This window comes from Maylandia zebra, linkage group LG20, assembly GCF_041146795.1.
Source record: "Maylandia zebra isolate NMK-2024a linkage group LG20, Mzebra_GT3a, whole genome shotgun sequence".
In the NCBI taxonomy this organism is placed as follows: domain Eukaryota; kingdom Metazoa; phylum Chordata; class Actinopteri; order Cichliformes; family Cichlidae; genus Maylandia; species Maylandia zebra.
The window spans coordinates 21,351,727-21,376,995 of NC_135186.1; the positions used below are offsets into that span (position 1 = coordinate 21,351,727).

Here is a 25,269-nt window from a genome sequence, read left to right on the forward strand (position 1 = left end):
ATCATGCTGGAAGTTTCCCTCATCAGAGTGGGTCTGAGGTGAACTAGTTCCTGTCAGTGTTACATGTGAGAAAGTGCTGCTTATCCCAGCAGTAATCTGATTACTGTGTCACTTTCACGCTCTTTATCGTCCACTTTCAATGATAAGAAACAACCAGTCTGCCAGGAGTAGCAGTCTGTGTTGTTGTTCTTCCAAGTCGAGTGATCCAGCACGGTCCTGACCCCGGTGCCAAGAAACCCTCGAGTGGATTACCACATATCCTTTGTTGGGCAACTGAGTTGTACTGTGTAAATACTAAAATAACAGAGGCACAACTGTCCACTCAGAACTAAACACTGAGGCCTACATTGTAACATAGCCCATGCTCTGGGCCATAATCCCACACAGTGAGCAGCAGAGTGCACGCAGGAGGAGAGGGTGCTTATGGGAGGGACTGTCTCACCTTGTTTAGAAAGCCCTTGAGCACGCCGGCAGCTTTCACCGACAGAGACCTTGGGATCCGAATGGGCTTCTCGAGAATAACTGTTGGCAAAAAGAAGGACGGCAACAAAAGAGAGAGCGAGTGAATTAAAAGGACAATCGTGAGGAGGGAGAATGATTCACAGTCCAACCTGCCTGTGGGTGACTGTCTGCTGCGTGGGAGGCAGAGAAAGGGCGGAGATGCAGAGGACACTGTTCTATTCTCTCTCTCACACTTTTTGTGGTCTACTAATAGCCTTGAGACTCCCACAGCTAACAAGAACAAAATGCAGTAAAAACAGTTTCTCCCTCAAAACCCAAATCCAGAGATGAAGAACTGCATCACAGCTCCTTTTTAAACATGCTATTCACCCATTTTATTATTATTTTAACCCAGTGTGCGTGAACACTCACTGTCTGAGATCCAGTTTCTCTTAAACCCAAAAGACATCTGCACCCAGGACAAGGCAAACAGAAAAAGAGGAGAGATGTGTTTTGTGACTAGAAAGACGGGTATTTTACTAGCTCGATGTTCCACTTAACTCAAGTTTTATTTATGCAGCACAGAATCACAACAGCAGAGCCTTTAAGGAGCTTATCCTGTGTAGATATTACAGAACTGACAGTAAAGTTGACCTTGAGATGTGCTGATGCTCTGAACTGCAGATCTGATGTGAGAAATGAAAGTTGTCCTGTTGTGCATCTATAAAATAAAGTCTTATTTATCTGATACTGCTGTGTGGTGCTGTGCCTTTGGCCAGGTGATTAAAGTTGATGGTCAGCTGTAGTAGAAACAATCAGACAGGTAGTATCAGGTGAGTCATGACACTTAGAGAGAGGAGAACTCCCAGTTGCTAGTGGGAAAACTCATTACAACGCAATCATTATGCCAACGTTAATGACAAAACCTTGGCAAGAATAACGGGCCAGTTTCATTGGCTGCACATTCAGGGGTCGTTGTGAGCATCCTGACCTGAATGCCACTGCAGCCTTTACAGGTGGAGGGTCCATCTGAGCAAATTAGCATGGACCTGATTGGGCCATTTCACCAAAGTCAACATGGGTATCAGTGTGCCGAGCATTCAAAGCCAATAGTAGCACCTACCCACTGGCACACTGCTGGCCAACAGCATCAGCGGCACTCTTTACTCCAGGGATGCAAATGTCATTTCTGATGGCAGACGTGTTTGCTTTGGCAGGGTGCCCTGCCTGATGCAACCCTCCATATTTATCGAGGCTTGGAAACGACACTAGGAGTAAACCAGCTCGTGGTCTCCCTGGCAACCACGGAGCTAAGACAAACAAAACATGTCAGCAAAATCAAATAATTGCTGGTGCTGACCTTTTCATGATTTGTTGAATAACTAGAAAGAATTATAAATGTTACCAACAATAAACATTTCTGGTTTATGTCATTTTTTAAGAAGGAGGCCAATTACATGAAAAGGGAAAGACCATCTCTGAATCGAGGAGGGGTACATCTGTCACCATCTTACAATGCTGTGACTGCAGCCATTCCCCAACTCTGTGTGAATGGGACTCATGGACATTGATCAGTGGGCTTTGATCAATTTGCATATTAATGATCATAAACTGACCTCCCAGCCCATTGTTAATCAGTGGGCTGGTTTCAGTCATTGTGCAAATGTGCTGTTTATAAGGCTGGAAAGCTGCAGTCAGCTGAGACTGAAGAAGTCACCTGATGATGAGGAAACGTTTGTCCCACTGAGAACGTCCAGATGAACAGAATCAAACTTCTGGGAAAATGTTCAATTGCTCCCAGTAACATATCAGAGACACAACAGAGAGATAATCAGTGTTGTTCACCTCATCTGTCAGTGCTCATAATGTTGTGCCTGATTGATCTCTCTGTCACTGTGTTTACATATTAATAATCTTTTAATCTTGGCAGCCGACCTGCTTCAAACATGGACGTGTTTACTTGGTTTTGTTTCTTCAGACAGAAACTGTTGTTATATCATGAAGGTAAACTACATCATTTATCACTTATATATATATATATATATATATATTTATTTATTTATTTTTTAATTTATTGTTGCTATCCTGTTGGTATACACAGTTGTCTTTCTGAAGCCAGTCTTAAACCATGACGCCTCCTTTCAGTGTAAAGGAGAAAGCCCAGTAAATTCTCTCTGTTGTCTGCGTTGGTTCTGCTGAAAAAATTTCAGATATTGCTAGAAAACAGTGAGTTGAGACGGCTGATGAATGCCAGCTGGAGCCAAACTGACATGGGGGGTGGCTGCCATTGGCCAGTTTTAACAGACAGATAGTCTGCTGTATTAGCCCATTTTATTTTCACTTCAGCTTTAAAAGTACAGAGCAAGCTTTACGTTACACGTGTCTGAGGTTTAGATTTAACCATTACATTCAGTTCTTGTACATGTTAGCTGTGAATACAGCCTTGTGGCTGATTCCTGAATCAAATGTTTCTGAGTGTCTAAAGCTCCAGGGTTAGCATGAGGTGCACAGATACCCAGAGTAAGGCCTGGCTCAGTCTAGCTCGGCGGCATATGGCTGGGAGCTCCTATAGTGAAGGGTTGGTTTCCATTGGCAGGCATTGATCCAGGAACCTGCTGCTGTACCGGTAAGGCCGCCAGGAGGACGGTGACAGATGCTAGCTGTGGTGCCGCACTATGCTCCTTTGACACAATGTGTAGTATGGAGGAATTTCTGTCACAGAGGACAGTCTGGGTGGCTTCGTGCTATGTAAAGAGACCATATGGCTCGAGGAAACACATGCAAGTAGAAGTTCCTGACGTTTCTCTATTATAAACATGTGATCACACCAAGGTTATTTTCTGCTGACTTCTACTTCTTCTACTTGTCACTGAGTTTAAGATCTGGGACACTGTAAAGATCTGCTAAAACTCCACCATGATGAAGCACTCTGCTCTGTCTGCATGCGAAGATTAATGACCAGACTGACTGTGGATCGCTTCATTACGCACAAAAGTTTAAGTTGTGCACAGTTCAGTAACAAGCAGTGGGTATTCTGAGTGCTGTCATTGTGTGTACTTCAGTTCTACTAATGAGCACTGCAAACATGCTGCAGGCCATGAAGAAGAGTGAAAGCAGCAACGTGATGCTGAGAATGTGAGCAGGTACCAGTGTGAGGAACAGGTTTACGATGTAGTGAGATATATATATATATATATATATAAATATATACACATATACATATATATGTAAAATGAGGACTCACACGTCTGAAAACGTGCAAAGAACTTGTTGTTTACTCTGTCGGGAATGTGTGTTTGCTACAGCTTTACTGCACTGCTGGATGATGACACTGTGATGTATAGAAGAATGTCGCTCTCTGAATGCTAATCCTTTTGTTCCGCTTGGAAAGGCTGAATTTGTGCATCCTTATCCTTATAGGAAGAGAAATGCAATCAGGTGTGAGCATCGGAGGGAAGTAACTAACACCTCTTCAAGAGATAAAAATCACAACCTGAAACACTGTAAATAAGATTATGATGGATGGAAGATTACTTTAACATGAATGCAGTTCTATCATTTGCATCTAAACTGCATGAAAACATGTCTGACTGCAGCTTCTCTTGGTGTTTTGTGTGTGCTGCACTGGTTTTGATTTGTTACCCAGTGCCAGTTTGAGCACAGCTTGATAGAAACATATAGATCTTCTTTGTTTCATGACGCTTTAAAAGTAACCGCCGTCCATCAGATTTACACCTCCTGATTATGACACAGCGTGTTAGCAAACATGGTCTCCGGCCTGCGTCAGTGGAGGAAGCCACGGAGCGAGCCGGCTCCGGGCTACGACACAGCGGCGAACATAAGAGGAGAGCTGGAACCACAACAATGGCTCTCTGTGTGGGTCGTTCACACACATCAGTGCACATGTTTGCAGCAGGGCATCAATCCTGTTCATTTCACTATATTATAATATTCAAACTCACCCAGCCCTTTTTTATTTTGGAGTCATTAAGTCGAAAGAATTCAAAAAGCCAAAGTGCAGATTAGATTTCCTCGACCTGTAAAAGCTCCCTGTAATCTGTAGACTGAGTCATTATTGATGATGATCAGTGATATCTCCTTAAACAACAGGCTTGAGTCTAACAGTCAGTATTGATCATTGGTCTGGCTCACCCTGAAAGAGGTACTCCTCTGTGTTCATGTCAGGATTGTCAGTGATGATGTCGAACGGGGACCTTCCAGCCATCATCTCAAACATCAGCACGCCCAAAGCCCACCAGTCCACGCTGAAGCCTGGGATGAACATGACATCACATTCAGACTGGATGTGACATGTGATCAATAAGCTACAAACCAGAGCTGAGAACAGATGTCAGGTCTCTGTGGTGTTTGGTACACTACATGGCTCCGCACATGTACAGACACACAACACGACATACTGCAGTGTGGACAGGCTGACACACGGCTAACGTTAGAAAGAGATTTAAAGACACACAGAAAATGTCACACATGCAGGAGTTACTGCTGTATCATATACATACATATATGTTTTTATGATGTTACTTAATAAGGTAGCACAGGAGCACATTTGGACCAATTAAACACATTCACATGTATAACATGAAATGTTGTTAGGCAGCACATATTAGTTTGTAATGGTCTGTGAATGGCTTGATTTAGTAGGACTGTCAAAGTGTAACCCTTTACACTGCTCCTGTACTCACCATAGTCTTCTCCTCTCAGGATCTCAGGCGCTATGTAGTTTGGAGTGCCACAGAAAGTACTGGTGGTATCACCTGGTCTGATCCCCTCCTAAGAAGTAGAAGACAGCAGCGTTTGGAGAGATCAACAAGAGCGCGCTAGACCTTCCAGTCAATACTGACCTAATGCATTATTGATAATGCTACAGCTGCCCGCACTCTGTTACCTTGCACATGCCGTAGTCTGTGAGCTTGATGTGTCCCTCGTGGTCCAAGAGCACGTTGTCCAGCTTCAGATCACGGTAGATGATGCCCTTTTCATGTAGGAAGTTCAAAGCGATGCAGATTTCAGCAGCATAGAATCTGTGACGAGATGAGAGGTGAACATTTCCACTCGCACATGAGAACATGTTCAAATCCTTCCTGCACAGCTGCATGGATTTAGTGACAACGCAAATCGATGTTTACAGACCGTGACTAAGAGTGACTCGTCTCAATCGTTCAGAATCGTTCTCCAGCATCTGCTTGTGATGCTGTCGAGCGTTTGTGTTACATTTACAGAAGCTACCCGTGCTACAGCCATAAGAACAGACTTAAGTGAACCACGGGGTTGGAGGGCGCATGTAAACGCTCTCCAAAGCCTGATAGCATCCACACATTTACTTTACAAAAATAAGAGACGCAGCAGGAAGGTTGTTAGATTTCTAACCTGTGTGTGTTTTGGGGCCAGGTCAATGCAAAACGGCCCTCAGTGCACTAATGCCTGCGGTGCTATATCTAACCTGACTAAATGACTGTTTCTCTTCCTGTTTCTGATTAGTTGTTGGGATTTTTATTGTTCTCCTTTTTTCTTATAATGTAGGAATTGTGAAGATTTGGCCTTGAAGACACAAACACTCATTAGTTTTGGTTGAAACTTTAAAAAGCTGAAAGACCAACAAAAGTCCAGCAGGTTCAAATCTGCAGCAGGCAGTGTTCACCTCTGCAGAAATGTAAGACATGTCCTCCCAACAGCTGTGCACGTCAGTGGGACTCAGCATCTGCTGCAGGACTCTTTGTTTGTCTTATAGAACTAATGAAAACTGGTTTTTATAGCTCTGGCTAAATGTTGGTGTCATGCTCCAAACAGAGCCTGGGACAGATAAGTACAGTTTACAGTTCCCAGAGAAGGACGTCCCCACGTGGCCTCTGTCCTCGTTCCTTGCATATAATTTACTCAGCTGCTGCCAGAGTTCTTAGAAATCTAAAGAAGCCATCGATAACACCTCCAGCCGTGTTACAGTGGGCTTTGTAAACACTACTGTTTACTACTGATAGCTGTCACTGGGTGAGAGGACACCCTGGACTGGGACGTAACTGAATTTGTGCGTCACATTTGCAAAGTGTGTGTGCGTTTCATGCAAAAGCAAAGCCACTGTGTAGTGGCCGTATCTCCAGCTGTGTGTACATGAAGGCCCACTTCACAGGTGTAGTTTATTCCCTGTCAGACGGAGGTCTGTCAGTACCATCACTCCTCTCTGAGGCCACGGCTCCTAACAGGTCAGCATGTGTCAAAGCACCTGCAATACTCTGATACGCTTTGACTCCTGGGTCCACACAAAGTAACAGACATTAAAGAGACCATGTTCCTCGTGCCAAACATTTCTTCTTCTACTATGGCTATTGTTATGACAGCTAGTCTATAAAGCCTTTGTAGTTTGGGCCATCATTAGATGTACTTGGAGTGCTTCTTCGGTGAGTCAGTCAAATGTTTTCTCTCCATGTGTAGGTTGTGTGTATTCTGTCTCTAGGAGATAAGCCTTCATTAAACCTGACAAGCCTCTCGCTGTCTGCTGCTATAAATCTGTGAAACACTGAGGCAAAAGACTGCAGTGGAGAAATCCCACGTCGCTCCCCCACATTTTCACGGTGACAGCCTCCATTGTACGCTGTTGTTTCTTTGTTGCCATCAGACTGATGGAAGCTATGGCCTATCAGCAGCACAATCCCCTGCCCACCAGCCCGCCTCCCCCACGGCGTGGGGGAATGTGGCAGGGCTCTCTCTCTAAGAGCGCTGCTCATGAATATGTACCATCATTATGAATAACTAACATGCTGCTTTGCATATATACAGCCACTGCCTCCACAATCCAGATTGCATGAGCTGATAGGGGTCCAACGGTGCCTCTGTAAATTACACAGCCTTTGATCCGCTATTTATCAGAGACGCAGCTGGAGCGCCCCGCGAGTAGACAGCCACAATGAATTATGGGTGCTCATTATATTTTAAAAGGAGGGTAAAAGTGTTGAGACCTGTTAAAGCATCCTATGAAGCATATCTTCAAACATATGTGTTTAAAAGAAGACACACCCAGTATGAATCTGTAGACCGTCCTGAAAACCGCTGATCTGGTGTGGTTCAGGCATGCAGCTCCTACCTGAGGGCTCTGACGTCTAATACTCACAACACTTTTCACAAAAACAGCTGAACATGAGTCTGCCCGCTCTGCACAGCCGTGCGTTGAACCGGCCCAATGCTGCACGTACACATGGCTGTATCGCCAGAGCAGCCCTCATGATTTCCTGCGTGTAAACTGAGGCTACGTGAAAATATAGGTTATGCTGTCCCTGAACTTGCTCCGCTCCAGGGATGCAGATACAATGGTTTGACCCTTCTGGAAGTCGTTTACCCCAAAATTGTTCACAATTGTACAAATGGGTTTTCTGTGTCATGTCAGTGTAACCAAAATCAAGTGTACCCACTTCAGTGTCATCCTGCTATCACAGAGGCCTCATTTACCACCTCAGACTGAATCAGCTGCTGCTCAGTCTTCATTCAAACATGCGACCTGTTCATAATGCACATGTGGGAGTACACCTAAACATCATGTACCCTCTAAAGATTCTCACATTGTGGACAGGGACCATATTTTATGTGGATAATGCCTGGAAGCTGGCGTACATCTGGAGGTTTACCTTGCGTGCTCTTCCGGGAGCTTCCTTTGTCGTTGCATATGAAACATCAAATCCCCACCGTTCACATACTCGATCACTAGAAATAACCTGGAAACAGAGCGAGAACATTTATGAACAGACGTTACATCAAATACTCTCAATATGAACGTTATGCAAATTTTAAAAAAGAGCATTTCTTGCTGGTCTTCATTATATCAAAAGAAAACATGCACCTTGACTCAAAAGCCCCGTTTGATGTTATTTAATCAATAATAAAATATTATTGTATTATGATAGTATTATGGTAGTATTGTGATAGTATTAAGGTAGTATTGTGACAGTATTAAGGTAGTATTGTGATAGTATTAAGGTAGTATTGTGACAGTATTAAGGTAGTATTAAGGTAGTATTGTGATAGTATTAAGGTAGTATTGTGACAGTATTAAGGTAGTATTAAGGTAGTATTGTGATAGTATTAAGGTAGTATTAAGGTAGTATTGTGATAGTATTAAGGTAGTATTAAGGTAGTATTGTGATAGTATTAAGGTAGTATTGTGATAGTATTAAGGTAGTATTGTGACAGTATTAAGGTAGTATTAAGGTAGTATTGTGATAGTATTAAGGTAGTATTGTGATAGTATTAAGGTAGTATTGTGACAGTATTAAGGTAGTATTAAGGTAGTATTGTGATAGTATTAAGGTAGTATTGTGATAGTATTAAGGTAGTATTGTGACAGTATTAAGGTAGTATTGTGATAGTTTTATGGTAGTATTGTGATAGTTTTATGGTAGTATTAAGGTAGTATTGTGATAGTATTAAGGTAGTATTGTGACAGTATTAAGGTAGTATTAAGGTAGTATTGTGATAGTATTAAGGTAGTATTGTGATAGTATTAAGGTAGTATTGTGATAGTATTAAGGTAGTATTGTGACAGTATTAAGGTAGTATTAAGGTAGTATTGTGATAGTATTAAGGTAGTATTAAGGTAGTATTGTGATAGTATTAAGGTAGTATTAAGGTAGTATTGTGATAGTATTAAGGTAGTATTAAGGTAGTATTGTGATAGTATTAAGGTAGTATTGTGACAGTATTAAGGTAGTATTAAGGTAGTATTGTGATAGTATTAAGGTAGTATTAAGGTAGTATTGTGATAGTATTAAGGTAGTATTAAGGTAGTATTGTGATAGTATTAAGGTAGTATTAAGGTAGTATTGTGACAGTAGTATGGTAGTATTGTGACAGTATTAAGGTAGTATTGTGACAGTATTAAGGTAGTATTGTGATAGTATTAAGGTAGTATCGTGATAGTATTAAGATGCTGGAAATACGACGTGGGTGGATCCTGACATAAACTTTTCACAAATGGGAGTCGAGCGATTGAAGCGACTGAAATGTGAGCCAATAATAAGAGGGAGTAGAAAACACATTAGTGGGTTGCCTAGGCAACCGAAGCCTGGGCTATCCTCTGGTGACCAACTGTCGATTAAAGCAATGCACAACGAGTGAATCTCTTCATATGTGCACGAGGTTTAGAGGTGAGACACAAACGACCTGAGCAGTTCCACAGCATGTGCATGTTACATCGTAACCACGTGTTTCCAGCACAGCCACTCTTCACCTGGCTGCCTGTCTTTTCCTCCTCTTCCCCACCGAAAAATTCATGATGGAGAGTCACTGTGGAGGAAATATAGTACAGCTGCAGGTGGTGCCTGGAGGGGTGTTGCTCCACAAAGGAGACTATGCGGAAATGGTTGGATGAGCAAGTCATTCAGCTTCGTTTATGTAATAACACCTAAAGTGTTATTAAGATGATACTGTGGAGGACAAATGTGACACTGCATGTTGTATGCATGTCTTTATCCTGTCTTCCTTCTCTCACCCCAACCAATCACAGCAGATGGCCCCGCCCCTCCCTGAGCCTAGTTCTGCCGGAGGTTTCTTCCTGTTAAAAGGGAGTTTTTCCTTCCCACTGTCGCCAAAGTGCTTGCTCATAGGGGTTCATGTGATTGTTGGGTTTTTCTCTGTATGTATTATTGTAGGATCTACCTTACAATATAAAGCACCTTGAGGCGACTGTTGTTGTGATGTATAAATAAATTGAATGTATGAAAATGTCCTTATATAGATTTTGAACTTTTGGGGAAGTTGTCAGTATTTATTACAAATCATAACAAAAACAATAGTAAAGTAAAAAAAAGTTCAGCTGTTTGATGTGTCAGCTGTTGGTCACGTGATCTTTATGAAGGGCTGTTATGGGTGCAGCCCTGCTGGGTTCAGCACTGTTTGAGGAAAACGAGTGTGAACAGTACCTTTAGTCCTCACATCATGAACAGGTTTTAATAGATCTGCAGAACCATTGAATGGAGCACATTACAAATCTGAGCCGTGGTTATTTCCCAACTACAACAATGACCTCACTGTGAAAACACACCACAATGTCTAATCTCTTTCAATTCAGTAAATTTAGACACACAATGTAAACCTAGTGACACAAACTACAACTCATTTGAACTTTGACCTCGGTGCATGATGGAGCTCCAGGGCTGCCTTGAGCTGGACGCTGCACAGATCACACAGAGTTGAATCAGTGTCAGAGTGCAGCGGCATTGTTGCTGTGACACAACCCTAACGACCCACAACATTGTGCTTTCTTACTAAACACTGAGGCCCAGAAAGCAGTTTGAAGGGTTCACTACGCAAAGTTAAAAAAGGGAGGAGCTTCTGGAAAACTGTCAACCTGTCTTCAGATACGTGTGGAGCTACTCAGGAACAGCCTTAATCTGTTTGTCAGGTCGCCTGAATCTGTGCTTTGTTTTAAACAACGGCTCAAAGCTCATTTTTATACTTCACAGCCGTGAGCCACAGTTTACAGCTAATGTGCGCATGTAGGAAGACGTACGACTAAATATGTGTCTGTATGCTGGAACATATACTTTGAATCTGTGTGTTAATATGAAGTTAGACGTTAAGCTTACTTCAGCAGACTGAGGTAAGAACGGGCCATCGTCAAAGGAGTATTTAGTGAAAAGCACTGTACCCGACAGCGCTCACAGTGTCAGCTTTATCCTCTTACCGACTTTCTGTCTGGAAACAGGAGTGGAGGCCGACTAAGAAGGGATTGGTCGAGGCCTGCTCAAAAACATGCTTCTCTGTCTGCACCCAGTCAATATCCTGCAGAGATGAGACAGACACAGCATGAGACAGATAATGTGGGAACAATCGGTTTTTCAGTAGGCTTTCTCAGACAGATCGATGGAGATACATCAGGTCACTGGTGTCACTGGTTTGAACAGCCCTCACACACAGAATGGGAGATTAATGGAGTGCAAGCCATGAACTCGGGAAACAGAAGAGCTCTCTATTGTCCTTTAACACGATGGCAGGTTTAAGGCACTTGAACCACAGTGGCTTACATTCACTTCCCAAAGTCCATCTTTTATCTACAGTTTGTAATTTTGGACTAAAATACTGCCAATAGTAAGTGACGTTATTACAGGTATGCAATCTACAGTGTTTGCTGCAAAATTTGACATTATTTTGTGACATCAGCATCTCATCGTATCCAACCCTTTATACTGAATCGCCTTTCTAAATCAGGTGTCACAAAATAACAGCTGAAAGCACTCCAACTCCCAGAAGTCCTTCAGAGTACCCAGGATGTCATGGATGCTGCTCAGTGCTTTGCCTGCAGCGAGGACTCTGAATCTGGAGTTAAAGCATCATTAAACTGTGATCAGGTGTGTGTACACTGTGCCGTGATACAAAATTCCTTTTGGTCAAGTCATTACTGCATCCAGCCATTATTATTATTATTATTATTATTATTATGCAAAATAAGTCACAGTAACACGTCTGACATTTCAGACTATTTGACTCTCAGTGGAATCACCTTCCTGCTGTCCGTGGATTGTTGTTTGTACAGAAAGTGAAACTTTGTCATGGAATAAAACGTGTCCATGTGGGACAACGTGAGCTGGTCAGATGATGGACGATGCTGTAGTTATAGGACGCTGGTCCTCAGCCTATATGTTGAGCAATATTGCCATCTAGTGGACTTTCATCACACAACCACAGCACAGTCAGTAGGCTTTCTGTATTCAGGCCTATCTCACCTCCTTACCAATCTCTCTCTCTGTCTTTCTTTTAACATATGTTTCAGCTACGATGTTCTAGGACTACCTGATGACTTTTGAGGCAGAGAAGTCACAGAGTCTAAAGAACGTGATCAGAGTCTGTTAACTTAAGCTAAGCTTTGAGTTATCAGACCAGCAAGCCAGACGAGTCGAGAGCAAGAAGTGAAATCAGAGTAACACAGAAAACAGAGCTGACTCAAAGTATTTCAAAGTCACTGAGTCTTATTGTATCCACAATCCACCCACAGAAGTCACGTGTTGTTTCTAAGGTTATGATCAGTCCTGGAGGACAGGGAGCTGTCAGTACTGCTAACGTACCATGCAGACAGACTGTGTCAGAGACACTTTCAAAGAAAGCTGCAGGTGTGGGCATCACTCGTGGAAAACGAAACGACACTTTGGCTCTTGTAATGCTTCTGTTTCTATGAATATAACATGTTTTTGCCTGTGGAACATTATTTATGCAGACTTCATGTTCATCTGGTTATTCATCCCTGCAAAGAGGATGTTATACCCGGATTTCATCTGCTGCTTTCAGTCACCCACTCACTTCTTCCTCCTCAGCAGCTCTGTGCCACCTCCACTCCAAATTTCCCCTTCTTTGTTCCATTTCCTTCCAGTGTCTGGCTCAGTTCCATTCCCTTCCTTTAGCCAATCCCGATTCTCATATTTTCATACCTCCCCACTGTTTCCTCGTCACCCTTCACTTCCAACTTTTACCCTCCACTCTCCTCTGAATATTGACCTGTTACATAGTCTAGTGCTCCTAAATCTCTCCAGAGCCCTGCTGTCTCCATGCAAGGTCAAAACAATGAAACAGACAGCGTGCAAAACCAGCTGCCCTCTGAGTATTCGAGAAAATATAAACAGAAGTATTGAAAATTCCCCACATTCTCAATGAAATGTGTCCTGCTGTCCACCACTGGTCCAGTTCAACCCTACATGTAAGACAGAAAAAAGCGGTCCGTGGCTGGGATGTGCCAACATCACAGATCCTGACATCATCTGTGTATGTGGACTTCAGTGGAAATCACTGGGTGCTGAAGCTGCTGTTTACACACTTTTATACAAGAATTTACTAATGTCTACCAAATCTGTTCCAAAGCATTTCAAAAGGAAAACAGCAACAGCTGTCCCCACGTAGGCTGATTTATAGAGTTATATCCCCTCCTGAAGGCAAACATTACACTTCTCAGTCTTTGTGCTTAGAAATCTTTGAAACCTTCAGTGTTTAATGTTTGTAGTTTTCCTTCTCTTGTTTTTCTTTTACGCTTGCAGCTGTGGTGGTTAATGTTTTCAGTCAGTTGTTCTGGACTGTTACAACACAATGAAGATGGATGAAGCCTCCAGGTCTGAAAACTCACAGCAGTATAAATCCTGCATTCTCTCCAATGTCCAGCAGGGGGTGCATTGCCTGTTGTAAAACTAACTAACCCTAATTTCCTTCGGGATTAATAAAGTATTCTGATTCTGAATAGTACAGAAGTCAGTGAGAAACACTAACTCTGATGTTTTCAATCACTAACTCAGTCTTCTGTATAACACACGGTGGTCACATTGTAAATTCAGGCCTGTCAGTGGGATGCTGCACAAGAAACCTATTGTTGTAAAGCATATATTTTATACTTATTTGATCCTCTACAATAAACCGAGGATTCAGGCTCTCACAGACCAGCTGTGCGCTACATATAATACAACTACTGTTTACAAAGCACACCTGTCCACAGAAACCCATGGGAAGACCAACAAATGTCAACCAATGTCAGCCTCCTTAAGGCTGGAATGCAGCTGGATAGGGTAGTAGTAAGACTACACACCTTTGGAGCAGGAGTCGCAAGTTTGATTTCCACCCAGTATCCAGTAAGGGTCCTGGCTAGACCCCCCATGCTAAAACCAGGCCTAAACTTGTTAATGATCTAAAGGCAGCTGGCACCACAGTCACCAAGAACACCACTGGTAACACAACACACAGCCATGAACTGAAGTCCTGCAGCAAAGTCAACCTTCAGAAGAAGGCACGTGTCATCTTACATTTGTCAGTGAAGATCTCAATGATTCAGAGAAAGCTCAGGAGAGAATGCTGCGGACAGATGAAACAAAGAAATGAGGTTTTTGGCATCAACCCACCCTGCGGTGTTTTGGAGGGAAGAGAAGTGCTGAGTATGAACCAAAGAACACCAACCCCACCCTCAAGCACACAGGTGGAAATATTATGCTTTGGATGAAGCCGTGACCTCCACTAGACACTCAGGACGGGTCATGGATGGGTCTTCTAACAACAAAGAAGTGTCTAAAGGAAACACGCACTAAGGTCATGTATTGGCTTAGCCAGATTCCAGACATTAATTCTTAATTAAAAACCTGTGGAGGGAGGTGAAGCTTCACGCTGCCAAGCGGCAGGATTTCGAGAGTTTCTATAGAGAGGAGTGTGCTAAAATCCCTCCTGACATGTGTGCAAACCTGGTGACCAGCTACAAGAAACCTATTACTGCTAACGAGTACTCATGTGGTTCTAGGGGTTTAAGTACTACAGTCAGAGTTTCTCCGGGTGCTCTCACCTCGTCGTCATGGACCAGCTCCTTTTTCACCACCTTCATGGCGTACATCTGCTCGTTCTTCTTTAGCCGCACCAGCAGAACTTTGGCATAGCTGCCTCGTCCTATTACTCGAATCAGGTCAAAGTCAGCCAGCCCGAGAGCCAGTCCCTGGGATATCTTAATGCCATCGATGCCATCAACTACTGCTTTGATATCCTACAGGGGCAGAGGTCAGAATAGCATCAATAGCATAGTTTATGTAGAAGAATGATCACACAGTCATTTTCAAAGGGATGGGCAGCTTTTACATTATCAGCGTATTATCCTTAATGAGTCGGTCTTACCTCTGTCTCGTCTTCTGCTTTATTCACTGCACAGTTGTGTGGTAAAAACGGTACTGCAAAACACAGATCCACACCAAACTATGACCATCTGGAGACTGTCGCAAATGCTTTCTTTCCCTCAACCAGCAGAGGGAGGCAGAGCACACAAAATAAAGACCCCTGTTCTTACCAAACTAGGCTAATCCACAAGGGGCCCCAGAGCATCTCATGGGCACAAGTTTACACATAAGCATCTCAGAGTTACATAAGTGATGACAGCGAATGAGAAGTCAAGAGACCAGGCCCACTGGTCCAAGCAGCCACTCTGGTACTCATTTCTTTGGGGACTCGTAAAATGACAGCGGGGGCCACTGAGGGCTCCTCAGTTATAAATTGTACAAGTAGCTGTCGTTTAAGGAAACACTAAAGAAACTGGTGTAGTGGCGCACATCTCTGTAGAGAACAGCACTCTTCTTTATTTTTTATTCACTCTCAAATTTAAAAGAGTTTGTGTACTTTCAAAGAGATGTTGTCACCCTGTTTATCCACAGATATCACAGTTACTCTGAGACAAACTCAAATGCATTCTTATGCTAAATATTTGTAGTCATTTCAAACAAAATTACACTCTATTGTATTTTATTGTAACATTTCTTAGGGCCCACCCAACGGTCAGTTCACCGCCTACGAAGGACCACAGAAGACATCAGAAAGTGTGAAAAGTGTTAAATGTCCTATGTGTTAGAGTCCAAACAGTCCAGGACATGAATGCAGTCAGACTGGGACATGTAGTCCACAGTTTCTAGACGTGCATGGACTGGGTTTGGATGCTGTGTCCAGGATCCCGTCATGCTCTCTGCTGACTTATGTCTCATAAAAATGCAGCAGAGTTCAGAGTTTCCCTTTTTCATCTGGATCTCAAAGAAACCTGCACTCATACAACGATTAGCTTTCTTAGGTAACTCAGTGGCATATAAAAGAAATGCATCTTACTCCCATCTGTGTCCTCTGTGTCATCCAGTGGAAGGTCCACCTCGGCACTCTGGGCATCTGAAGGGGGCTTCTGTGATGGCATGACTGGATCCTGAAGAAAAGATTTCAGATATTCACCTGCATTTCTTTGCAACATGCCCTATCAGATATCCCGTCATGGCTGTGCAGTCCTGGACGAGTGGATGATGGCTCATGTTTACGCTCAGGGCGAGGTCTGTATTTCAGCTCATGGGCAGAAATGTTGCTGCTCTAATGAAGTGTGGGGGTTTCTCCAGAAAAGGGATTTAATCTTATCCAGGAAAAAAGGCAGTGAAGATAGCAGCACAGTCGCGGAGCACATACTCCATTGACTGCATTGATTTTCTGCTCAGGATTTGGGTGATTGGGGTCAAAATTTTGGATCTTTCTGTTTGGCCAGAAGCTTGCATAGCGCTCTAATGGATTGACTACGTGGAGCACACTGGTCTGTGGTCACGCCGTCCTTGTTTTGTATCAGTTAGGATATCACTATATTGCTGGTCTTTGAAGAAAGACTTGTTTGAAAGACTAGCTTGTTGTTTCTCAGCTGTTTCAAAACCATTTTAATTCCTTTTTATAAACTGCTTCACTGATAAGATAAGACATCACTACTTGATCTTTGAATCTCATGTAAAGCAGCACACACACCAAACACAAGTACATTTTAAAGACATTTGTGACAAACTGTTCTGCTGTGTTTTGTTGTTGCTCCTGTGCAGAACCTGTGTGGTTCCACTTGATGCTGAGGCCTGAAAGGTGCTACTGTGACGCAAGATTAGCACAGTATGCTGAGCCCAAAGCAAGAGGTTTCAGTTTCACTCACTTTATTTACACTGAGAGCTGACTGACTCAGAATGACTCCGGGTAATGAATTAACCCTGAGAGAGTCAAACTTCAGTTTCACATATAGAGTTTGAGAGCTCTAACATATTAACCTGATACTTAAAACAACTACTTGTTACACTGTTTCCAGCGTTGGTCTGACACTGTGTTCACTCTGATGGGAAAGGAGATTGAATGTTCCCAAATAGTGCAATCTGATTGGTCGGGAGGGACTTTGATGCAGTAGCTGTTCAACAATCCCTGCCATGGCCTCCACCTTAATGTTTGACAACAGCTTGAGAACATAATTAGTCCCATCAGTAACACTGACTAGCTAACTTTTGCTCTACATTATTAGCCTACTGCTAACAAATTAAAGAGATTAAACAACAGGGCCAGTGTAACAGCTGCTCTCTATCCACCTATGACCAAAGAAGGGTCAATCACTGAGTGCACCTAAGGTTAAAGATTATTCTTTGCATGTCCACAGTTTACACACACCCCTCACTGATATGAGTGTCATGGTAATTTTGGGCTTTTGATGGTTTCTTTGAACGGTTCTTTGTCCAGGGAGGGAAAAAGCTTTCACAATGATCCATGCAGACAACAGGAGCCTCTGTGCAATTTAATGGGCATAATCACATACTCACCATAAGCCTTTGGCAGGTCTGAGGGATGAGTCTGTGACAGCGCTTATGGACCAGCAGTTTGCAGGTGATACACTTGTAGCCCTGACTGCCCAGCCCCCATATCCTGTCACTACAGTGGGCACAGTAGGCTTTCTGTAAGACAAAAACATGCACCCTTTTTAGCAGAACATATATGTCAAAGTCAAACTTTGCCACTACAGGACGGACAATGAGACTCTTCATCGTTTAAATGAGGAGTCTGATTTTCATAGTTAGCCTTTATGGCTGAATAGCACAAAACACAGCTGCAAACATCCACGTTTGTAATCAGTATTTATTTTAATACAATTATTATCACGACAGAATAAATACACATCGTTCATTTATAACAGAGAAAATCAAAAGACATTTTCAACAATAGAACTCTGTCTTCATAAACAACAAGACGGAGACTGTGCTGTCTGCTCGTTCACACTACAAATAAAATGTGACAGCAAACGCGCTCTAGTGTGAACGCTCAAAGCGGCCCGCATGGGTAAAAGATGTCACACAGAACGCGCTCTGTTTACACCCAGACCAACAGTATTGTTTGACTGATGGCCCACTTGTTTTGGACCTTACGTTTCCCAATTTTACTTTAAGTTATAAAGTTATTTTGTTATTTACATATGGCCTAATAATCATCCTTATTGCTGTTTTAGAGAGGAGCAGTGCTTCAAAGGATAGCTGCAGATTTCTGTCAGAATCTGCAGATTATACAATACAAATTAAATGTTCACGTTTCTCCAACGTTGTCTTCCCAACAGTTTCACCGGATGGCCAGGAAGCGTTCACGATATCTTCTCCAGCGCTGATAATTGCCGTCTGTCTTGTGTCGGTGACGTAAAAGACCGATTTAATGCGACATGACCGTTCAAACAGCAGTCGCTTTCTGAAACATCAGATATGTATCGGATTCAGCACCACATACGAAAGTGACCCAGATCGGATTTGAAAATATCGGATGTGTGCTGTTCACACTGTCACACCATGATCGGATATGGGTCGCATAGGGTCAAAAAAAGTCGAATTTGATGCGCTTTTTCCTGCAGTGTGAACGTAGCCTTAGACATGTCATCACCGCCAACCCAGGAGGGTGATGACATCACACCTTTTTATGGCTGAGGTGTAAAAACTGCAGTTTGTGTTTATTCCTGTTTGTCTAATGTTAATATTTGTTTGATAATCTGAAACATGGAAGTGTGACAACATGTATCTAATACTAATGTTTCAAATGCTGCGTGTGTGAGTGTGTGAGAAAAAGGTGATTGACAATGGAAGAGAGACAGACCATCATAACACGTATAAATGTCGGTCTGTCCTACAGAGAAACTGCAAAGAAAGTCAAGGTGTCAGTGAGTCCAGTTTCCTTCAGCATCCAAAGGCTCAGAAACAAACTGACAGGAAGAGGTCTGCAGACCCAAAGACACGACTCAATCAGAGGACAAGTTTCTGAGAGTTAACAGCTGTGTGATAGGCGGCTCACAGGACAACAGCTTCAAGCAGCTTAATAGTGGTCGTCGTAAGAAAGTCTCAGTTTCAGCTGTGAAGAGAAGACTTTGAGCTGCAGGTTTGACAGGACGAGTTGCAGCAAGAAAGCCAGACGTCAGAATAAGACAAAGAGGCTTGGCTGGGCCGTGAAACACCACCATTGGACTACTGAAGACTGGAAGAAGGTATTATGGACTGATGGATCAACATTTGAAACCTTGTGTTCATCACACAGGATCTTTGTGGTCGAGTAGGTAAAGGATGGTTCCACAGTGTGTGGTGTCAACCGTCAAACATGGAGGAGGAAGTGTGATGGTCTGGGGCTGTTTGCTGGATCCAGGGTCGGTGACTTGTACAGAGTGAGAGGCTCCCTGAACCAAAACACGTACCACAGCATTGTGCAGCACCATGCAGGACCCTCTGGTATGAGCCTAGTTGGTCAAGGCTTCATCCTACAGCAACATAAAGACCCAAAACATAGATCCAAGCTGTGCCAGAACTACCTCAGGAACAAAGAACAAGGTGGTGAGCTTGAAAACATGGAGTCCAGCACAGTCTCCAGACTTAAACCCCATCGAGCTGGTTTGAACTGGACAGAAGAGTGAAAGCAAAGCAGCCTACAAGGTCCACGTTTATGGGAACTAACCCTACAGATATGGGAGAATATTTGATTTCTATTGTAGAAAGAAGCCACAACTGTCTTCAGCTGTTATATCTGCCAAAGAAGGCTACTCTGATGGGTTAAAGGTTAGAATATACTTTGGTCTATAAACTGATTCCATGATTTCTTTTTTAACTCCAATTACTTATTTGTGCTATGCTTTCATTTCAGAGTTCAATGAGACAATAAACTGCATCACTTTCAATAAAAAACTGGAAAATTTTGGGTTTTCTTAAACTTTTGAGCGGTAGTGTGTATTTTTAAGTGGTTGGATATTTTATATATTTACTAATTACCATGATTTTTAAAATGATAATTATAGTATCTTCTTTTTGCTTTCACGAGTTAATGTGAGTTAATGTTTCTATGGTTTGTTCTGGTAGGAGGTGCTTAAGCATGGTGTTGGTCCAATGCTGGACTGCTGGCTAGTCACCATTAGCCATGGAGTTAGCCCCGAGTTTTATTTCAGCCGAGTTCCTGTAGGGTCACAGACACTACTTCATGCTGAAAATATGGATTTGTAATGTTATTAATACGATAGATTTCTAACTGGACTGCACAACCTCAGCCTCACCCTTTATGTACGTGTCTCTAACTCAGACTCGTCCTTCCTCCTCGTGTCCTCGGCCAGGCCAAGGCTTATTGTAAGTTTACTCTGTTACATGACTTGGTGTGGAGTCCTTTCTGTGTAGTTGTACCAAAGCTGCTCGGTGTCTCTGGGCAGGCTGTCACCAAACCGTCTCCCTGGGAAGTGAACACTTGAGATGCAGAGTGTGTGCTCGGCTGTACTGACATCATTGTAAAGAACAAAGTCCCAGTCAGTACTCTATTACCATGGAAATGCTTCAGCAAAGACTCCAAGTCCTTTTCCTCGAACACTAAACAGAGTTAAAGCGCAAACTTTCACCCACACCCAGCCTGACAGCGATGTAAATCTAAGCTTCGGGTTCTTTTTAGGATTTTTTTGGATGATACAAACACCAACATGAGAATAATCACAGGTACAGATGCACCTGTACGCTGACTGGATATCAGCCCTTGACTGACATCAGCATAAAAATACCAAAAAAACTGACCCATATTTACACTGGTTAAATGATTAAATATTGCATGGCCATGATGAGTGTACGTACACGTCTGTACATGATAATACACGCAGTCTCCTTGAGACAGAACAGTGAAACACTGTAAAACTGACTAAAGTTGCTCTAGTTTCTCTGGTGCATCAGAACGGCTCACCCCAAACGCTGTCCCTGACTTAGCTGGATCTCACTGCTCTGCGCTGCTGCAGAGCACATACATGTGGCTGTACGGGGAACCCTGCAGTGTCAGGCTCCAGGACATTAGAGGACAGTAAGTGGTGTATTAGTGCACACCACTCTTCTCCAACATACTGACTCTGCAAACCACACCTTGGCCTCTGCCACTGTTAATGTGATGATCAGCAATGTTTATGATGACTCGTGTGTATTCTTGTCATCTACGTGGCAGCATTTGGTGTTTCCAAGACTCAGAGAGGTCACCAGCTTTTAAGAACATGTAATAAACCAGTCAGAATAAGCTGGGATAGAAACCAGCACAGGGGAGAAGCATCTCTCAGAGCTGTGCTTGTCACGTGGAGATCCAAAGTCCTGCAGCTGCCTGCAGCTTCAGATTAAGGAGCAGAAGGCGCTTTATCGATTGATCCCAGCAGGCAGTGGTACAGATCGTGCGAGTGCCCGCACACTGACGGGCCTAATATTGCTGAGAAATGATGTGCTGTCTGCTTTGCTTTTAAGAAAACTCATCAGAGCAAAATAACTGATAACACCTGCACAGAATCAGGCCGTTACAACAGCAAAGCATCATTTACAGAATATAATGTGCCCCAGAAACCACCATCCTTACTACTGTACTGAACTCCAGCATGGTACAGTTACAGGATGCCACGTGTGCAAACAGTCCAGTCAGAAAGTTTCCTCACTACTAAACACTCCAAAACTGTTAGAGGTATTATAACAAAGAGGAAGTGATTGGGAATGACAGCAACTCAGCGACAGTGATATGGCACGTAAAACCACAGAGTGGGGTCCAAGGATGCAGAGGTCGTGACCTTCATATTAGCTGAAGAACAGCTTCATGGCTGAGCAGCTCCATCCAAGCCTTACACCACCGAGCTCAAAGCAAAGCCTCACATGCATTTCAGCTGGCAGAAGCACAGAGTAACAAATGGGAACTGGTCTGATTCTTACAAAACACTTTTCTACTCTCCCAGAGAGCTCAAAGCACCTCAATACAACATGCTACATTCACCCATCCACTTCCTTCTATGGCTTTAAGTGCTTACTAACCCAAGGGAGACAGGACTCGAACCCCCAACCTCCGATCACTGTATGACCTGCTCTACCTCCTGAGCTACTTCTCCATCTGGCAATTAGATGGGTGAATATGAGTTTGACGGTTGCCATGAGAACGGTGCTGATCTGACTACATGTGCCAGGTTTTAGGTTTGGTGTAGGAGGTATTTTCGTGTGGGGTTGTGTGTCAGCAGTTTCCTTTAAAGAAATGCTTCAGCATACCAAGACATCTGGGACGACTTCATGTTTCCAACTTCGTGGGAACAGTTTGGGGATGGCCTCTAAGACTGCACACCAGTGCACAAAGCAGCTCCATAAAGACATGACTGAGCTGACTGGCCTGCACAGAGTCGTGACCTCAACCCAAGATCTCATCCACCTTTGGGATGAATCAGAGCAGCGACTGCGAGACACTCGTGTGTGCTGTGTCTGACCGCACAGATTCTGGAAGAACACTCAAAAATCCCATAAACACTCCAAAAGCTTCAACATTCCCAGATGAGATGAAACTGTTATAGCTGCCAAGGTTGGGCCACCATCATATATGAAACCCTATGGATTAACAATGGGGTGTGACTCAAGTTCATATGCATGTGAAGGCAGATGAGTGAATACATGTGGCAAACCTGTGTCTGCCTGAAAATGGCTTTGTTTTAAGCCCAGTGCCCAACACCTGCAGGTCCTGTATATGGATGCTGTTCACTGAGGATACAAAGGTCAACCATGAACAACTCTCTGTCCCACTCCTCATTACGCCCAGTGTAACTGACGTCACTGTGGGAAAAAGACCAGGCTAGAAAGCTAAAGATACAATATAATATACTTCATCTGATTCGGTTTACACATCTGTAACCAGCAGTCACAAACATGCTCCTCTCACGTTTGAGCTAGCATGTTTTGTGTTTGCTTGTGTGGATTTTGTTCCATGAAAGGACGCTGTCAGTCATCCTCCAACGCCGTCCTCATCACATGGGAAACAGGAGCTAAAGACAGCCCACGATGTCAGAGGGGAGAGAGCCAGAGAGCAGCTTTGCCTCTGAAAACATCAGACGGAGAGGGAGGGACGCAGATGTAAAGAGAGAGAGTGAGAGAAAGGAGGAGAAATTTGGCCTACTTCTCCTCAGCTCTTATTTATATCCTGAGGACAACACAGTAACCAACCAGAATCCTGGGAGCTGGCATAGCAACAGTCACACAAGTCCCAGTCTGAGAGCCAGCTGTTTAACAATTCAGGCGCCTGCTGTTATGAATTCATGAAGGAAACAGCAGGAACATCTCCTGACTTGATGTACATTTCCTAATGTGCCCCAATCTATAAATCTAAATATCTATACACAACACTCCTTACATGCCACAGCTGCACAGTCTTTGTATGCTAAATTAGTTAAATGCCTGATTAATATGCACCACAAAGCCCATGAAGGTTCAGTAAAACTAGGAATGTGAAGCTGTGTGTCTCACTGCCTCGTGTGTTGGAAGCCATGACAAGCCGAGCTCACAGAACTGCTCAGGCTGATGCTTTCAATATGCTGTCCAATCAAACTGATTTACCACATGTGGAAAAGACTTGAGTGGTGACAAGCAGTGGGCAGCTGGTGAATACATGTGTGCAGCGTAATGTTTGGCTTCTAATAAAGGTTTAATCGTGTCACCGTGGCAGGATGGGTATTACCTGTAAGAGCTGTGGAGTCACTGAAAGCATTTTAGATTAAAGCTGTGATAGAAGTAAACGTGACTTGGTGTAGTGTGGGTTCTGTATGTTCCCATCTTCACAGCTGTGTGGGTTCTCTGGGGGTACACCAGCTTCCTCTCACAGTGAAAGACACACATGTCAGGTTAACTGGTCATTGTGACACTGGCTGTCGTGAAGAATGGGAGCACGGCTGCTGCTCGCCTACCTAAGGTGGAACCACCTCTGGTCCAGTGATGGGGGGAATGGATCGAGAGATTTGTGCCAGGAATCTGATGAAACCACCTGTACACTATCCCACCCACCTGATTGTGCCTCTCAGTCTACATCCTACCAGCTTTTATCTTACATCCTGGAATTCTGTCCTGGATGGTCTCTGGAAGACCTCTGCACCATATCCCCACTATCACCACCATGGAAACCAGTGAGCTTTTATACACCACTGCCACAGTAATGCCAGAAGCACTTGAGTATAAGATAAAGCTAGAAATGCAGGCAGATGACACCCCCTGTGGAGAAAAGACCGCTGTCAGGCTGTTAGCAGCTGAGTGTTCAGCTGTGGTGAACACTGGGCTATCTTGGAGAAAGTTCAGCAGGATTACGACAGGAAACGACCGTGGATGGAATATTTCCTCCCACGTCACTCTGCCATGGTGGTAGATGTGAGGGGTTTAGGGGAGTGTTCCACATCTGCTTTTCATTCTATGCAGCCAGGCAGGAGACCTGTCTCTGCTCATCCTCTCCTAAACCAGTGGTAGTTGTGCAGTGTCAAATTCATTTACAGTTCTTAGAGTTTGTTTTGTTTTGAGTTTGTTTGTTCTGTCTCTGTGGTGAGTCTGGGTCCCAGGGTTTAGATCCCGTCGTACTGTTTCTACTTCCCTGTGTCAGCACGCTGTGTTCCTCATCTGTTGTTCCTAGTCTGTTACCTACGGGGTTTCCTCAGTGTATTCCTGGAATTCCCAGTGTTTCCCTTGGATGTTGAACTTTGTTTTGCCACTGTTTTGGATATAAAGGTTCTGCCAAGTTTGCCTCACAAATTTACACTTGGGCCCATTTTTTGGTAAATGGTAAAGGGACCGGGTCTTACACAGCGCTTTTCTACTCTGAGCACTCAAAGCACTTTATACAACTTGTTCATTCACCCAATCACATCCATTCACACAAGCACTTGTCTGGGTTTTCAGTGCTACCTAACTAACATTCATACACGTTCACACTCCGATACTCAGACACACTCGGTATAGTATCTTGCCAAAGGATATTTGGCATGCAGACTGGAGCAGACTGGGATCGAACCCGCTCTACTACCTGAGCTACAGCCACCCCGTGCTTTCATGAGGTGCTTTCACACCTTCATGAAAGCACCGCCAAATTAATTCAATAAATATCCTGTCTAAATATAAAATCTAAATTGTGGATATTCACTTTTAAAAAAGATGGGTTGTTCTTGTTCTATATTATACCTAACTATCAGAGCTGCTCAGTGAGTGGGTCATCAGAGGTGTGCAGGTATCTGCACATAGGCAGTAAGGGCTGGGTGCA

General features: G+C 43.5%; 1 protein-coding gene across 5 annotated transcripts in view; it reads right to left on the reverse strand.

The window, feature by feature from the left end:
- prkcz (protein kinase C, zeta) overlaps positions 1–25,269 on the reverse strand; it is a 106,221-nt gene that overhangs the window by 22,333 nt on the left and 58,619 nt on the right. For all 5 annotated transcript variants that reach the window (XM_076878830.1, XM_004545942.6, XM_076878832.1 and 2 more), the window contains 10 exons: positions 17,532–17,663; positions 16,042–16,132; positions 15,070–15,122; positions 14,747–14,941; positions 11,129–11,226; positions 8,076–8,162; positions 5,348–5,483; positions 5,145–5,232; positions 4,594–4,713; positions 443–522 (listed from right to left, as the gene is read on the reverse strand). In XM_076878830.1, the coding sequence (XP_076734945.1) occupies positions 443–522; positions 4,594–4,713; positions 5,145–5,232; positions 5,348–5,483; positions 8,076–8,162; positions 11,129–11,226; positions 14,747–14,941; positions 15,070–15,122; positions 16,042–16,132; positions 17,532–17,663 (1,080 nt within the window). The remainder of the gene's footprint in view (positions 1–442; positions 523–4,593; positions 4,714–5,144; positions 5,233–5,347; positions 5,484–8,075; positions 8,163–11,128; positions 11,227–14,746; positions 14,942–15,069; positions 15,123–16,041; positions 16,133–17,531; positions 17,664–25,269) is intronic.